Source organism: Pelophylax lessonae (genome assembly GCF_965119305.1).
Source record: "Pelophylax lessonae genome assembly, chromosome: 11".
In the NCBI taxonomy this organism is placed as follows: Eukaryota; Metazoa; Chordata; class Amphibia; order Anura; family Ranidae; genus Pelophylax; species Pelophylax lessonae.
The window spans coordinates 76,305,628-76,323,308 of record NC_138778.1 but is presented as its reverse complement, the minus strand read 5'-3'; the positions used below and the strand labels follow the sequence as shown (position 1 = coordinate 76,323,308).

Genomic DNA, 17,681 nt, shown 5'->3' with positions numbered 1-17,681 from the left:
TATGTAGAGCAACAGTTCTTTTTCAGATCCTCAGAGTTCTTTGCCACGAGGTGCCATGCTGAACTTCCAGTGACCAGTATGAGTGAGAGTGATAAAACCAAATTTAACATACCTGCTCACCATTCACACCTGAGACCTTGTAACACTGAGTCACATGGCACCGGGGAGGAAAATGGCTAATTGGGTCCAATTTGGAAATTTTCACTTAGGGGTGTACTCACTTTTGTTGCCAGCGGTTTAGAAATTAATAGCTGTGTGTTGCGTTATTTGAGGGGACAGCAAATTTACACTGTTATACAAGCTGTACACTCACTACTTTACATTGTAGAAAATAGTCATTTCTTCAGTGTTGTCACTTGAAAAGATAGAATAAAATATTTACAAAAATGTCAGGGGTGTACTCTCGTGAGTACTATTTACTCAATGTGAGATTACTGTATCAAGTTATTACCGAGACTGTAATCAGGTATCTGAAATATAAAAAAAAAAAAAAAGTTATAATCACATGGTTTATTTTTATTGCTCAAGGCAAAGAACATAACTCTTATTCCCAACTGGGAGCAAACGTGGAAAATAGAAAACTCTCAAAAATCCATCAGGTGCCACCTCTAGGTGGCATATAAAGGTCAATGCTCACAATCAGGGTGACCTTCCACACGCTTACATGGCTTCATTTACTGCAATATGTGTCCGGTTAGCAAAAAAAAAAAAAATCAAGAATTTGGGTAACAGTTAACTTTTTAAAATCCCAGTTTAGATCTCCACTACAAAAAGGAAACTGGAAGCCATTGTAGTGATCCATTCCTCCTGCACTAGATCTGTAAGAAGACCGTGGAAGAGGGTGGCTTATTCGTTTAGATGAAGCTTGTATTGCCTGGATGCCAGACACCGCTTTTGGTTCTATAGATGTCAGATCACCCCTGCTGGTCTGTCCATGAATGCCTTTTTTTTCCTTTCCACTTTATTAGTCAAGAGTCAGGCTCTCTTCTCCCAAGCCAGTGTTTGAAAGATGGCCACTCCTTCTCTGTTTAGATGATCCAACTCAAGCAGTCTCTTTCTTCACTTAACGTCCAGCGCAGGTGAACACAATGTGGCTCCAAGGACTGGTTCAACATATAAACTGTTCTAATACAGAGTGGTGGATAGGAGGGACAACTGCTTAAACCTTTTTTTTTTTCCCCCATCTGTTAAAGTTGTCTATTCAGGCCACATTTCTTCAACGTTTTCCCAAGATGCCTCATCCAGCACCTCATATATATTCTTTTCTGTATACAGTATATTTATATATTAAAGGAGACGGAAAAGGGAGCTCACTTTTTTCATTCCCCCTTCCACTTTCTCACCTTTGGAGAAAACAAAAACCAGAACCTTTTATAAAATAAAACTGAGGAAAAAAAAAAAAAAAGCAGTTCAAAAACTCAAAGGAAAGGAGGCACTCATCACTGCCTCTTCTCCAGCTTCAGTGGACTCATAACCAGTCTTATCTTTGTGCATCCATGGCCGTCATGGCTTTCTGTGGGCCCCCTGAAGGTTGGGAGGTAGGAGGCCATGCAGGCTGTGCATGATGGTGGTGGTGGAGAAGTGTGGTGGGAGAGGCTGGGGGAAGCCAAACCGGTTGTTGATTTGGTGGAGAGGAGGCCCAGTGTGGGCTGAAGTTGCCTGGAGGGGAGCAGGCATTTGAGGTGGCTGGACTGCTGTTCTGTAAGCTCTCAGAGGTACGCAGCTTTGAAAACATGGCTAAAGCATCAGGGAAGTTGGGCGGAGTGGCTGGTGTGTTACTTGGTGTACACATCTGCAGAGAGAAAAGAAAAAAAACTCAATAAAATGGGCATGCATTCCTGTAATTAGTATAATCAAACAAGTGTGAGCCTCGAGAAACAGATCATTTCAATCTTTATACATTGTTCATATAGTTTAGAGGGCAATTTTTCATGCAGACCATCATACAGAGGAAAATGTCAGTGCATGCCACAAAATTTACTGCTTCCCTAAGGGAGGGGCACAGGGGAAAATAAGTACAATTGGGACAAGATTTCTAACCTGTTCAATCAATCCCAGATTTGTCACTGCAGCAGCAAACCAGAGGAGGGCTGGTTCTCACCAGATCCTCTCCAGGGCATTTTTAAAATGCATCCACAACGCATGTACAGTAATTGGAACATATTCCAATGGCCCTAGTACACACCAGTGCGGATAGTTCAAGTGCTTTTAACAAAAGTACAACCTGCTACATCTTTTTTAACTGGTACATGTCAGAATACATGTAAACACACTGGAACACACATAATCTTAGGACGGTGGTGCCCTAAGATTTTTCAAGTGTCAAAAATCACCCAGAATGCTGAAATTGTGGTGTGCAGCCCAAAGAAATTGTTTCCTACTGTGGCACCAGATTGGGTGAAATCACATGTCTCTTGGTATCTTAAAGAGAAGTATGGATTTCTATTTTTTTTAGCCATTTATACTTACCTAGGTGGATACAGCATCGGTCTGCCTCTACACTGAGAATCGAGCGATCCGACATCGCCGATCGCTCAGTTCAGACATCATCAGCAGCTCTCTGCTCTGCTCCCACCTCACTCACTGGAGTGCTGAGCTGTGGAGGGGCGGGGAGCAGCCAGCTCAGCAGCCCACTGAAAGACTAAGCTGTATGTCAGTCCAAGCACCTGGTGGATCCCGACTCTGTGGGCGTGATGACACTGTGCATGGACCGACATCTGCGACGCCAGCAGAAGGCGTACTTCAGACCGCTCTCTGCTGAAAACAGGTCACAGGAGTGCAGAACGAACTGCACTCCTGTGATCCATAGATGCACAGCCATATAAGCTTTGGCTGTACATCTCCTTTAAAACTTATCTAAACTGAAGAACAAAACTTTGCAATTAGGCAGCCCTTCAATGTGGTGACTACATGTATCTTTTTTCAAAGGTTTCATCATTTACACGTTTACCTTTGATGATCCTGTAACACTTCCTGTCCTACAGCAACAATGCTTACTCATAGTACTCCTATCTATGAAGGAGAAGCGTTGTCACCCTAAGACAGAACTGCAAACAGGTCTCTTCTCCATAACAAAAGGGAGGGATTCTAAGGAATAGTTGGAACAAAGTAACCGATAAAAGAGCATCACAGGAATTTATTAGCAAACAAGATTCCTGGCAAGATGAACAGGTACTTTTTGCACTCATTGAAAAGATTGAATAAAATGCTTCTAACAGGATATTTAACAGAATATAGGATATCTTTATTAGTTTGCGACACAGTGAAACTGCTTTTTTTTTTTCATGCAGAGCAAAGCATGGGATTCACTTAAAGTGTATGTTACCCCAACATTTCATATTCATGATGTGCATTTTCTACCATGTACTTCTGTTAAAAAGTATCCAGCTCTCCCCGTTTTGCTTCCTTTGTGTGAAATACGTGGTGAATCTGCCAGTCTCTTGCCATTTCAAAGTGATCATAGAAGCGCATCCTTCCCAGCATAGTCTGTTTTCTACCTGTGCTTGGAGCAGCCTGCTTGTCTTCTCATGGCCAAGACTTGTGCCGACAACCCCCTGCACAGCCCCTCACTGGGAAAATAAGTGCACTGCTCTTTCTCTGGCTCCTGCTGACATGCCCCTCTGCAGTCTCCACACCACCAGCTCTATAATTCCTTATGCAGATGTTATGTGATTTATATTCGTATACACAAATGTTTTGCCTTGCATTTTTATTTGAAATTGAATGGATTGTTTTACCACTGAGGGTTCAAATATATTGCATATATTCAGAGCATGGGGTGAAGAAAAGCACTTCCAGATATGGGGACCATGTGATTCTTTCCTTTTCTTTCTTCCAGGTGGAGCCGAGGGCCATGCAGTGAAGTGCAATTGCGAGGCATCAACATTCTCACATGGGGCATGTAAAGAGTCTTCAGCAGTGTGAAAGCACTGACTAGTGCGGCTTAGAGCTTGCAGAGGACTTTTGTCCTTCCCACATGCTGATCTGCCAACTTTCCAAATCTACACCTTTCTCCAGTATAGAAGACCACTGATGTTTACAGATTTTTTTTTTTTTTTTTTTTTTTTTTTCTTCAACGTGTATGGAGTACCATTTGATGTATGTGGGTCATCGTAGATGGGCTGCCACTAGCAGGCAGGCTATAACAGGCTCTCTTAGTAGAAAGCTCAGCATGATTTGTGAGCTCCATGTTATGAGATACAGCATAGATCAGGTTTGTTTTGTAAAATAAAGAATGGTGTAAATGGGATCTTGTGTTGAGGTGCGTTTGGTGGCCTGTTCAAAACGAATGGTTTAATGATGCACCTTAATGCATAAAAATCCTGCTACTTTTTTTTACTGCAGTACACAAAGCACATCAAACGAGGTACGTTTTCACATATGTGCAATTTGGAGGCGCGTTGGGGTGCCATTGAAAAGAAATTGAACCACAAATGTACATATCTTGTGTTACCACTTTAATATAATTGCACATAACTATAATACAAGCGGTACAAATGGGCCTGACTTTAAAGCGGAGTTCCACCCAAAGGTGCTCATGACCCCCTGGCATGCCACATTTGTCATGTCATTTTTTTGAGGGGAGATCGGGTACCTAGTCTTCACAAGTACCGGATCCCAACTTCCACTCAGGTCGCCTAGGTGGCTTGAGTGGAAGTTCTCTTACCCTCAGTCCCTGTAATCTTCTGTGACACATTACAGGTCCCAGAAGATTGCCCAGCCACTAAGGAAGCGTAGCGCGACTCACGCATGCACAGTCGCACCTGGCTGTGAAGCCACAAGCTGTCACAGCTGGGTACCCACACTTGTGATGCCAGCACCATGGGGAGAAGAGAATTCGAGGCTCCCGCCGGCCACGTCGCTGGATCTTGAGTGTGTGTTTATTAAAAGTCAGCAGCTACACTTTTTGTAGCTGCTGACTTAATAAAACACAAAATGGCTGGAATTCCGCTTTAGATGTTAACTGACATTAACCTATGTTTACTGTCTTTTTTTTTGTCTTTCCATCTCTGGGAGTACAAAGAAACCATTTGCTCATAACCGGCTCCTGATGCAAAGAACACATCACAGAGCCAGCAGAATGTATTACAAAACGACGGCAGCCGCTCCGAATGTGCCAACTTTATCCTGCACTGAAAGAGTCTGCTTAAAGAACTTCTCTGCAGCAGGATACAGAGCCGGCAGCCGGAGCAGATGGTGGCATAGAGGAAGCGCTCTGAGACACAGTGCTATACAGCCTTCCAAAGGGACCTGACACAGCCTAAAAGCAACCAGGAAGAGTGCCCACACCGGACAACTGGACCGGAAACATGGGCAAGAGAAAGGGCAGAGATGAAGCACTTAAACTGATAGACATTTTCACCTCAGCAGCAGGAAGGTCGATCCAAGATGGAGACATCCTCATCTGTCCACTACAGACAGCTCCTCAGCCATCCATCCTGGCAATGGATCTGGTGAGTCGCCTGATAAAGGAAATCCACATCCATCATCAGCCTCCACCAGCCCTAGCAAACAAAAAAGGAGAATAACTCTCCAGATGATCACCCTGATGACACCTGCCCAGATGGGGAGGATATGGATGAGACCCCTGCATACAGCCAGCCACTAGTTGCATTCCCCACATCAGGGCAAGCAATGACAGACATCACTATGAAGAGCATGCTTTTAACACTCAGGGGAGCAATTCAACAGGGCATAGCAACATTTATGCGCTCCACCCTAAGAGATATAGCAGAAATAGGGAACAGAGTGGATTACATGGAAAAAAAAAGGAGAGGGAATTCATAATGGCGCATAATGAGCTAGTGGATGCCCACTTTAATGTGGAAAATGAGCTGAAATCACTAGGTCTTACAGTAGCAGACCTGGAGGATAGGTTGCGCAGAAACCTTTCAGGGGAATCCCTGAAACTGCAAAACCTGCTGAACTGCGATTCTTCCTTCAACAGCTTATAATGGCATCTTGGGAGGTAGGAGGGCCCAAGAATTTACTACCAATAATTTTAATTTTGCATTTGTTATCACGTATTCCCATCAACATTATCAACATTATGATACTAAGAAAAAATTGTGGGCAGGCATCGGAAAGTATTTAAGACTTACAAAATTTTGGGGTCAGTTCTTCCTGATTCCCCGTAGGTTGTATTTAGAGGAGTGCCCCCTTTGAAACTCTATGTGGCACCAAATGTTTTGGATGCCCCTAATAGGGTCTCTTTTTTTCAAAAACTCAAAAAAGTTTTTTTCCATGCCGAAAAGGTGCTGTCTTTCATCTTAATAAGGTTCGCAAGATAGATCATTTTCAATAATTTGTCAATTCCGAACATATGAGATCAATACCTTCATTACTTGTACTTCACTCAATGTTGTCCATCTGCTCATCTGCCCTAGTGGCTTACAATATGCGGGTCACACCACTCGAGCCTTTAATGTAAAGGTAAAAGAACATGTGGCAAATATCAGGATAGGCTTTCTTAAACATAGTGTTTCTACGCATTATCTTGAATGCCATGCGAAAGACCCAACTGGTACCTCGTTCATTGCCATAGCTAGATTTATACCACATTGGAGAGGAAGTCATGTTAAAAGATAGACATCTAGGATGGAGACCCGATGGATTTTTGAGATTAAATGTTACATCCCTTTTGGGCTTAAGTGTTGGTTCACACTTATGCGATCATAGACATCACATATGATTCGGAGCGCATTGCTCCCAAAATCACATGCGATGTCTGTGCGGTGCAAATTCAGCCATACAGTTTGTATGGCTGTATTCGCACCGCAATCGCAGTGAACTTGCACAGGACCCTTTTTTTGGTCCGCAGCAGAATCAGATTGCATGGTGGTTCACACCAGTGCGATCCGATTCATGTGCGAACTGTCAGATTGCACTGCGATATACAATCTGATCTGGGGGTGTTAACCTTGAATTGACACCCCCAGCGTATCGCATATGGCAGTGTGAACTGCCTGTTCTGCGAATGCAATGCGGGAACACGCAGTATATTCGCAGTGTTCCGCATCACAATAGTGTGAACCGGGACTAATGTTGACTGGGGTGTTAAATGCTTTATTAATAACAGTTGAGTGTATATTTGGGTTTTTCTAGCACATAAGAGCATTGTTTGCATTTTTGCTTTTTTTTTTTCTTTTTGTTTAAGCTATGATTAGATTTGTATCATGAGGTTTCTGCATGTGTCATCTTAGTTGACCACTAGGTTGATATTTTATGTTCTATGGTGAGTGGTGAGCACTGGCAATATGCTGTTGGGACGTTAAGAAGCAATTTTTTGAGGTCCCCTTGGAGTTTGTACAGTTGTTTTGGCAGTGCTCCGCTGAAGATTACCACTCACCATCCTTCTATTTACAATGTATCAAGAGATCTATTTCCGAATGTTGGCTACTGGGGCGCATGATTGACTTCCTTGTTTTCCTGGTTGTGGTCTTTGATTAGGCGACTTCCTGTTTGCCTGGAACGCAGGCATTGAAGCCGTGTGTTCCGGTGACCAATTACGGTTTATGTAATTTCCGGTTTTATCATTTTTATATGCATATCCGTGTCATCTAGCCACGCCTCTGAAGAAATCCTAATGGATGAAACCGGTATGCTCCCAAGCCACGGCTATTACATTTTAAACTTTGGATGCTTAACTTTTATGTTTGGGAGTACCCTTTTAATAAACTTTCTGGTCTATCATACGGTTTTTCACTATTAGTGCTTTATTGTCTGCTTAATGGTGGCTCTTCAATCTATGAGAGCTTAGGCACTTCTTTCCACACATTTATGTCAATCTGAGGAGGAGTGGAGAGAGGGAGGAGAGGAGAACGATTCTTTGGTTTCAGAGCAGATTCCCCCTTGGTTGCTCTCTACATGCTTCATATCCATGGAGGTCTGGTAAGCAGCCTCTGCTGGACACTTTTTGGTGGTGTGTGCCATTTATTCACAAGATCATTGGTGATGGGATAACATCTCTCTGCATGGACTTTAGGCATTTATATGCCTTTATTATAGTGCTGCATTTGGACTTTTATGATGGCAGCTCTCCCATCTCTCACAGCTGCGGACGTCATTATTGATAGAGCTAACAGGCTACCTAAACCGTCCCCACTTGCCTGAGAAGGTCCCTATTGACACTATAGCATGGATCCACTTCTTTCACATAAAGGATCATTAATGTGCTTCGCCAGACAAAACCCATACACTCCCTGACCCCTATGCAGTCATCTCTCTTTATGCATATCTCTCACAAGCAACAATAGCTACTAGGAGAAATCTGGTACCTATAAAGAAAATAATTTATAGAGATATCCTGTATAAATGGGGATTCCCGGCCAAGCTTCCAGTGGACATGAACGAGTCCAACTCCATATCTTCCCTAGAAAGAGGCATGGAACTCCTTTGTAAGTGGGACCTAGTACCCACTGATGGCAGCTTCGCAGATCCGGGGCCATCATCCTACAATAGAGGGCCTAAAAACCAACACAAAAAATGTCTGACAAGCTTGTTAATCACTTCCATTTATTAGATGCAGATTCAACTTTCAGGAGCCTTACAAAGTAATCACCCATCAGTGCCTTATTTCACAACATGTTCTCTTGTGTCAGAACACATCGCACCCGATGTTCAGCTGAACTGAGAGCACTTTCCTCCAATCAAACTTTCAGGATTTTCCTGTATCCACAATGTTTGAGACCATTTAATTTTACTTTTTGTAGGGGCGTGTCCGGATGTGAGCCGAGGCGGACATATATGCGAGGAGCTCTGAATATCCTGACTCAAACCTCTGCCATCCTTGCTAGAATGAGCCTGCATATGCACCCTGCCAGTTCCCCAACATGTGCTTCAGCCCCCCATCAATATTTCTGCACCTGGATGGCCGAGTTAGCCACAGTAATCCGGCCACAGCTGGCTCCAGACTCCCTCGGCCTGTCAGTCCCAACCCTCTGCCATCTTTGCTGGGATGAGCCTGGAGAGCCTGCATACCTACCCTACAAGTTACCTAGCATCCCCTGCTTCAAGCCCTCTGTCAGTATTTCCGTGCTCGGCCAGCAGGTTCAGCTGCAGTAATCCAGATCTGCTTTGGCCCTCTCCTGTGTTCGCACAGCCTCCCTTTAGGGTCTTTCAGACCACTCCCCTCTCAAAATATTATCTTCGAGTAAGAGCCAGAACCTGGGATGCTGGAGACTAGCGTCATATTTAATTGGTGACCCCCAAGGTTCAGGAAATATTCCCTAAAATGTCTGAATTGTGGCAGAACAATGAGGATTCCACCTCCCTTTATGTGGTGTGGGAGGACTGCAAGGCTCATTGCTAGAGGGGAGTTTATTGCCTTTGTTAAGGTCCTGTGCTCCGATTTTGCCTCGCAGACCACTCAAATGGAACAGCGCGAGTCTGAGGCCTCAGTGGCTTTTGCTGAGGATCCCACTCCTGAATCATTCTTGGGCCTGTCATAGATTAGGAGGGAGCTCAGACTCCATTACACCCCATTGGTCCAGTCTGATGCACAATGCCTGGCTGTGAAAGTGTTTGGATTAGGCAAAAAAAATGAAAAAATGCTAGCCAATTTAGTAGCAGAAACTTCCCATCAAAACTGATTCCTGGGATATAGTCTCCCACTGGGGGGGGGGGGGGGGGGGGGGGCTATGTTATGGACCCAGAAGGCATCCTAAGGGATTTTCATCAATTCTACAATATGCTGTATCAGGATTCCCCTCTTGACCAAATAGGTCCCTGCTGGATTTCCTGGGAGACGTACGATCACCGGTTTTGTCAGCTGAGGATAGGGAGGTACTTTACAAACCCCTATCACTCTTGGAGATTGGATAGCAACATCAATCTTTCTACAATCAAATCCCCAGGGCCACATTGTGTGCCGGGAGAGTGGCAAAAAGCCTATATGGCCCTAGGTTACAAAAACTTTGTTTACCATTTGGAGGTTAGACATTTACCAGATAGTATGTACCAGGCACATATTGTCCAGCAAAGATTTGATGCAACGCTCTTCCTATAGACATATCCCTTCTGAATTACGACAAATATCCTCACAAAGCCCTAGCCAATAGGATAATGCACGTGTTACCATCAATTATCAAAATTGACCAAACTGGTTTTATGCCTGGCAAAATCCACTGATGTTAATATCCACAGGGTCTTCACACATCTCCAGCTTCAGCCTGAAGAGACTGCCTCGAGAGTCTTGATAGCCTTTGTATAAATATCTCAATCCACTTCTGAAAGACTGGGCCAAAACCAAAGAGCTCTAACACCTGCGTCAAGTTTTCCTATATCAAAGTCCCTGTAGCTAGCAGTAAGCTGCATGGCAAGTTGTCCACTCCCTTTCCGATCCAGAATGGCACGAGAGGCAGGGGTGCCCACTTTCCCTTGCCTTGTTTGTGCTGGCCATGGAACCATTGGCGGAGGCATTAAGGGCATCTGATAAGCTAGCTGGGATTCGTGTGGCCTCAATTGTAGACAAGGTAACGCTCTATGCAGATTTAATTCTCTTTCTACAGGACCCTGGCCCTTCACACTTTCGGAGGCACTATGGATCCTGGACTGCATTGCTGCCCTTTCGTTCTACATACTAATTGTTTAAATATCTTGTGTTACCGATTGATCAAGGGGCTAAAGGGTTGGCTAACCCCAATTCTCCTTTGCAAAGGGCAACGACTATTAAATATTTAGGGTTCAAGATTTCTTAGAATACTAAGGATTTTATGTGTAAATGGTCTGTTGGGACCAAATACAGTGCTTGCTTGTGGTGTAAATTAATGGATAGCAATATCCATTCCAATTCTTAAAATAAAATAAAAAAAATATACGGAAAATATGTCATAAATTGGTAATAGTAAAAATATATATATACGTGGATCATCAATTTTCCAATAAATAATTACAACAGTGTGAAAAAGTGCATATGCGACTAGTTGTAAAATAAATAAAATAAAATAAATCACGACCAGCAATAAAATTGCTATTTATAATTATTTATTGGAAAATTGATGATCCACGTATATATATATATATATATATATATATATATATATATATATTTTTATTTATTTACTGTTACCAATTTATGACATTTTCCGTATATTTATTTTTATTTTATTTTAAGAATTGGAATGAATATTGCTATCCATTAATTTACAGCACAAGCAAGTGCTGTATTTGGTCCCAACAGACCATTCACACATCACTAGTATACCACAAATAAAGTTCAAGTGCCAGTCCTACGTGCAATTTCCATATTGTATCTTGACCCCCAAAGTTATAAACTGGTGAAGACTATGCTCCAAGTGCGCCACAGTCGCCTGATCTTTAACACAGGATGGTGTATGCAGACAGTTAAACAAAAGAGAAGGATAGTGCTCAGGTGTGCACTTGTGATGAAAAAAGTACAAAATGTGACCTCAGAGAATGGTCTTTGTGAAGGGCCTAAAAAGTTTAATAAACTCATACAATAAAAACTATTAAATCAATAGAAATACTTCCAAACCAGACTCTGAAGCCTCTGGATCTCCTAGGGAGCTGTGGGAATCCCTGGTGGTAATCGTGGGACTCGCAATGACATCAGGTGACTCAGATGAAAAAAGATGCTCCCTGATAGAAGGCTGGAACTTCCGATGGTAGCGGCTCACACGGTTCTGTGTGCGGCCGCTACACTGAACCGGGGCCAGTGCGTAGTTGGAAGCCGAGTCCTACGTGTGGACCGGAAGTGATGGATGGATGACGTCACCGGAAGTAGCCGGAAATGATGCCGCGGGGACACACAGAGGCCAGGCGAGGCGGATGAAGTATCGCAAATGCTTCAAAAGAGCTTCTGGTTGCCACAACTACATGTTTCGCTGTGTATAGCTTTATCAAGTTCTGGCAACTGGCAACCAGAAGCCTGTGGTGTGGGCGGGGATAGACCAACCAACCAATTAGGATCTTTCTGAAAAAACTATAAGAAGGAAAGAAGTAAAACCAGGAGAAAAAAATAGGAAAGAAACACTGGAATTCCCATGGCATCCCATAAATGTAGGAGATCCAATATGCTCCATGGCTATACAAATAGCAAATGATAAAAGGTCATTAACATAACATATCTTTAAATTAAGATCATAAATGAATATGAAGCAGATAAAATTGCTTAACAAGCCTATATGTAACACTACACATTATGATCATCAATAAATGAATAAATACCTTTAAGCCAATTGTATGTGCTTCATATTCATTTATGATCTTAATTTAAAGATATGTTATGTCCCTCCAGGCATAAACCCCCACTGCACAACCCAGCACATCAGTTTAGTTTAAAAGCACTGAAGATAACCGAACCAACCCCAAACAGAGGGGCGGGTGCTGCGTCTGTCGATGGACATCAGAGAAAAAGGACCCTGGCCACCAGGGGAGCCGCATCCATAGACACGTAACACAGAACACCATAGCCTGGATCACCTGGTCCAACCGTTCCGGAGGAACAGTTTTAGGGTCCAAAGACTCCCGCAAACCCCTAATCCATTCCGTCACCGTCTGGGAGACTAGCACAGACACAAAAAGCGGTTTCAAAATGGTACCCGTCAGCACGTGAAGATGGTGGGAAAGGGATTCCACCCATCTGTCCACTGGAGCTGTAAAAACTGGGAAATCCTCCACAGGCACAAGAGTAGATTTGTTTAATCTGGAAACAGGATGGTGAACTTTAGGTGGCACCGTCCAACAGTTGGAAACCTTTTCAGCAAAAGGATACCGGCATTTAAAAGCGTTTTAGTACCACTAACATGTGCTTAACGCGCCGCCATTGGTCATTCACAACATTGTGAAAAGTGTCGGGACAAGGGAAAACCCTGTCAGCTTTTGGAGACTTCTGGGAGACAAAAGCCACCCTTGTCCCTGCCGGCGTGGGCTCATTGGCCAATTTTAAAGTATTCCGCACTGAAATAATCAGGGCTTCCACCAAAGCACGTTCCCGCTCTGCAGCTGAAGAAGACAGGTGCTCTTCACCATCTGACTGCGAGGACAGCGACCCCTCAGGAAGGGGAGCATTCTGGGCAACCACATCAGCCTCTGAATCAGAGGACACCTCCACAGATGGAGAAGGCAGCAGCCGTTTACGGCTATCAACCTTTCTCATGACTAAATCATCTTTAGACGCCAGGCTTTCCAGGGCAGCTGAAATCGCGGCCAGCGATTGCGATCCAGACTGTCCGCGAGTCGCATAGAGTGGGTCTGAGGGTGAAAATCCAGTTTGGGAGTCCAAAGTGCAATTTGCAAAAAATGGAGTACTATAGCTTTAAGAACGCCCATCGCGATATCCACCATCGATCGCAGCGGTCTGCAGGGAGCCCCTTTAAACCAAACTGATAGAAGAAAGTGCAAGGATATGCCCGCAGGGACCCTCAATACTTTACCACCTCAGACACACAGCCTCCTTAATCTTCCACAGCATGGAGAGAGAAACAGGAAGTGACTTTGGCTCAGCAGCAGGAAATGACCACACAGGAAATTATGTCGCCTGATAGGGATACACTGCCAAGTATAGCACCAGGGCTACACAAAGATGGATGGCCATACAAAACAATAGGAAGCTGCAGGGGAAAATGGCTGCCCATACAAGTCTATGGGGAAAAAATTCCAACACCTAAGATGGAGGCGCCCACGGCGCACCATGCGGCTAGGGACTGACACATGAAGGCCTCAGGAACCACAACAGGGACGAGCAAGCCCAAGGTACCACGTCACACACCCATCTCCCCCCTAGCACCAGAGCACTCCAGACACAGCCCCCGCAGGGAGAGGGATCGAGACACACGGACACAAAGAGGGATCTCTTGGGAGGCACAATCCCATTATCTCCAGGGGAGTTCCCACCAAGGCCAGCAGGGGCAAGGTGGGAACAGTTACGAAACATACCAGACCGGATGAGCTCCACTCCAGGCAGACTGTCTGCCACCTGAAGTGGGAGTGCTGCCAGCCAAGCGGTACGCTGCGACTCAGGGCGTTCCTTGTCGTTGCATCCCGGCGATGCATCCGCTCGCAGGCTCGTCCCCCTCCAGATAAGGGGGCACCGTCGTGACTAGGCCTAGGTCGGAACTATAACCTGCTCACGCTTGTAGGCCAAACTGGGGGGACCATAAGGATCTAGATTACCCAGTACAAAGCCCCAGCCGGCATTGTGGCTTGTAGATTACCAGGAAATTCTTCCCTAAACACTAGCTAGCGAGTAAAGAGAAATAAAAAGAAAATATTCTGAAAAGAATAAAAGAACTGAGACCAGAGTCCCAGCAGGAAACCTAGGAGGTCTACTCCTTCTCTAGGCAAAAAGCAAACTGATGTGCTGGGTCGTGCAGTGGGGGTTTATGCCTGGAGGGACAGCCCCCTGGGCATGTGTATTCAAATTTTCCTGTCTAGACTACTCCTGATGGGAGGAGCATAAACCCACTCAGCTCAAGAAGATGAGGTTGCGCCTGGTCGATGGGACGATGGACGATAGAGAAATCCAGTTTTAGCTTTCGTTCATTGACGGACACAGCGGGATATCTTCATTTGAGGGATGGGAGGTCCCAAAGCAGTATCAGCATGAGGGGTGGGGAAAAAAAAAAAAAAAAACGCAAGAAACAATTCCCAACAGGACTAAACATAGCCAACCAGGTAAAACCAGCAGCTCAACCAGGAACAACTGGAGTTCACGTACCAGAAAAAAAAACACCCTCAAAATCTTGTTGCCAAAAGCAGCATCCATAGATGCAAAAATATCTACTTTGTAAAACTTAGTGAATGTGTGTACAGACGCCCACCAAGTGGCCGCGTTTCAAACCTGAACCACTGACACCCGGTGACGGAAGGCCCAGGAGGCACAGCGCGCCCTCGTAGAATGCGCCTTAACAGGGAAAGAAGGAACCAGACCCTTAATGGAGTAGGCCTGATCCATCTGGAAATGGTCGAAGCAGACGCAGCCTCAGTAAGTATAAACAAAGAATCCGACTTCCGAATTGACTCCGTACACCCCGATTGCCCGAACCGAATGCAATGCAACCTCCTTGGGGACTGACAGTACTTGGTTGAGGTCCCACAGAGGCACTAGGATCCACACCGGGGGAGCCAAATGAACTCCCTGCACGAATGTGCGAACAAAGGAATTCACTGCCAACGGTCTTTGGAAGAAAACTGCCAAAGCTGAAATCTGACTCTTAATGGTGCCCAAAGCCAGACGTTGATCAACACCTTTTTGTATAAACTCCAGAAGACGTGATACCAAGAAGGAAAGGGGGGAATTCCCGAGACTCACACCAAGAAATATATGCTTTCCAAACTCGAGTGGTAGATTTTCTAGCTCTTAACAGGGAAGGAATCACGGATTCCGACAAACCCCTATCCTTCAGTACCTGGCTTTCAATAGCCAGGCCGTTGAAGCCAGCGACCGTAAAGCAGGATGGAAGATCAGTCCTTGAGACAAAAGCCGCCAAGGGGCATGGGGTACCAACCTTACCAGACACGCATACCAGGACCGACGAGGCCAGTCTGGTAAAACCAGAATCACTGGAATCCCTTCTGCCTTGGCAGACGTATTTGAGGAAATGCATAAAATCAAGACGATACCGGCCCCAAGGGGCCACGAGAGCGTATGCGGCATCCGCCAGAGGATCCCAAGACCTCGCAACAAATCTTGAAACCTTCTGGTTGAGACGAGAGGCCAACAGGTCCACATCTGATGTTCCCCACCTAAGACACAGTTGATGGAAAACGTTCGGGTGAAGGGACCATTCACTGGACACAGAGCCTGACGACAGATAGTTTGCCTGCCAATTTTCCACCCCTAGAATGTGCACTGCCGATAGTGCCGGAACAAGATGTTCTGGCTATTGTAGAATATTGGACACTTCTTTTGCAGCTAGGTCACTTCTGGGGCCCCCTTGGTTATTGATATGCCACAGCCGTGGCGTTGCCGACTGAATCCTCACTTGACACCCCCGCAGATGATCCATCCCCTTTAACTGGCAAAGTCTGATGGCTCAAATTTTCAGGATGTTTATCAGTAGACTGGACTCCGAGGATCAAACCCCCTGGGCTGAATCCGTGCCCAGGACCCCCCCCCCCCCCCATCCAGACTGGTGTCCGTAGTCACCACTGTCCATAACAGGGGGAAGAAGGATTTTCCTTGACAAAGTGCCAGGGAACAGAGCCACCAAAGCAGAGACCCTCTCGCCACCCGAACAGGATCAAATTGTCCAGGGACTGTGGATGCTTGTCCCAATCGGTTAGAATCTCCTTTTGCAGTCTGGTATGGAACTGAACGAAGGGGACAGCCTCGAAGGTGGAAACCATCAGACCCAGCACTCCTCAAATGATCAACGATTGGATAACAGGAGGTGAATCGCCCGCTGAAATTTCAATAGCTTTGGTTCCGCGAGAAAACACCCAGGTTGATGCTGAATCCAGCGTCAGCCCCAGAAAGTCCAACTTGGATGGAGTCAAGGCCAACTTTTGAGAATTCAGAGTCCAGCCGAACTCTCATCACTGTGATGTCCAGGTCCTCCTTCAGCACCAATGAAAATTCCACCCTCAGAAAATCGACCAGGTACCCCAGAACCGAAATTCCCTTTGCCTGGATAAGGCTAAAACTGGGGCCAACTCTTGTGAACACCCGAGGAGTGAAGGCAAGACCAAAGAGTAACGCCACGAATTGATAGTGCTCCTCGTCTATGGCAAAGAGAGGAAAACGTTGATGTCCTGGGTAAGTCAGAATATGAAGGTAAACATCCTTGAAATCAATGGAGGCTAGAAAGTCCCCCTGATGAAGAGAAGCCACAACTGAGTGAATGGATTCCATTCTGAATTTTTGAACCCGCACAAAATGGTTCAGGGCCTTGAGATCCAGGATAGGACAAAACTTCCCTTCCTTCCTGGGGACCGTAAAGAGGTTGGAATAAAACCCCTGAAAGTGTCCCGACACCCTTTGTGACAACAAGTCCTGAAGCGTTGTGAAAAAGGCCCTGAAGCCGATCCGTGGACAGATGTAAATTGGAAGGGAAGAACCCTGCGGGGCCAAGGACAGAAACTTGATTTTCTAACCGGACCGAATCAACTCGAGAACCCATTTGTCTTGGATGAACAAATCCATGGATCCGGAAAGAAACAAAGACGTTCCGACCCACCCTTAGAACAGGTGAGGGCGTTCCCTTCAGGCGGAGGGCTTATCCACGAGAGCCGGAGGGACCCGCCTTGGACTTGCCACCCCAGGGTCTCTTGGACCCCCCCGAGAAAGGTTGAGAGGGTTTGGACCCTTTGTCCTGCGACCCCGTGGGGCGAAAGAGACCCGCTTGGTAGCCAAAAATATCAGACCCAAGTTTGCGGCAAGACTCTCTGTTCTTAGCAACTTGTGGGAGCAAAGTACTCTTGCTTCTAGTGAGAGCCTTAATGATCTCCATGGAGGCTCCAAACAGACGGTCACCCACAAAGGGAAGATCCATCAGAACCTTTTTGGAGGCATGGTCCGCAGACCAGCATTTCAACCGGATCATGCAGCACAAAGTCACCGCTGCCCTGCAGGCTAATGGGGCTGCATCCAGGGAGGCATCGCAAATATATTATAATCCGTGAATTATTTGATCCGCCAGCTCCGCTATTTCCTGAGGGTGCTTGCCCTCCTTCAAATTTTGGCGTAACAGATTTGCCCACTCCGCCAAGGTCTGGGAGAC

General features: G+C 45.5%; 1 protein-coding gene across 1 annotated transcript in view; it reads right to left on the bottom strand.

Annotated features, from left to right (window-relative positions):
- Positions 1–495: 495 nt before the first annotated feature.
- Positions 496–17,681, bottom strand: part of UBALD2 (UBA like domain containing 2) — an 85,596-nt gene continuing 68,410 nt past the window's right edge. The window contains exon 3 of the mRNA XM_082271368.1: positions 496–1,792. Within this exon, the coding sequence (XP_082127494.1) occupies positions 1,481–1,792 (312 nt within the window). The 3' untranslated portion in view covers positions 496–1,480. The remainder of the gene's footprint in view (positions 1,793–17,681) is intronic.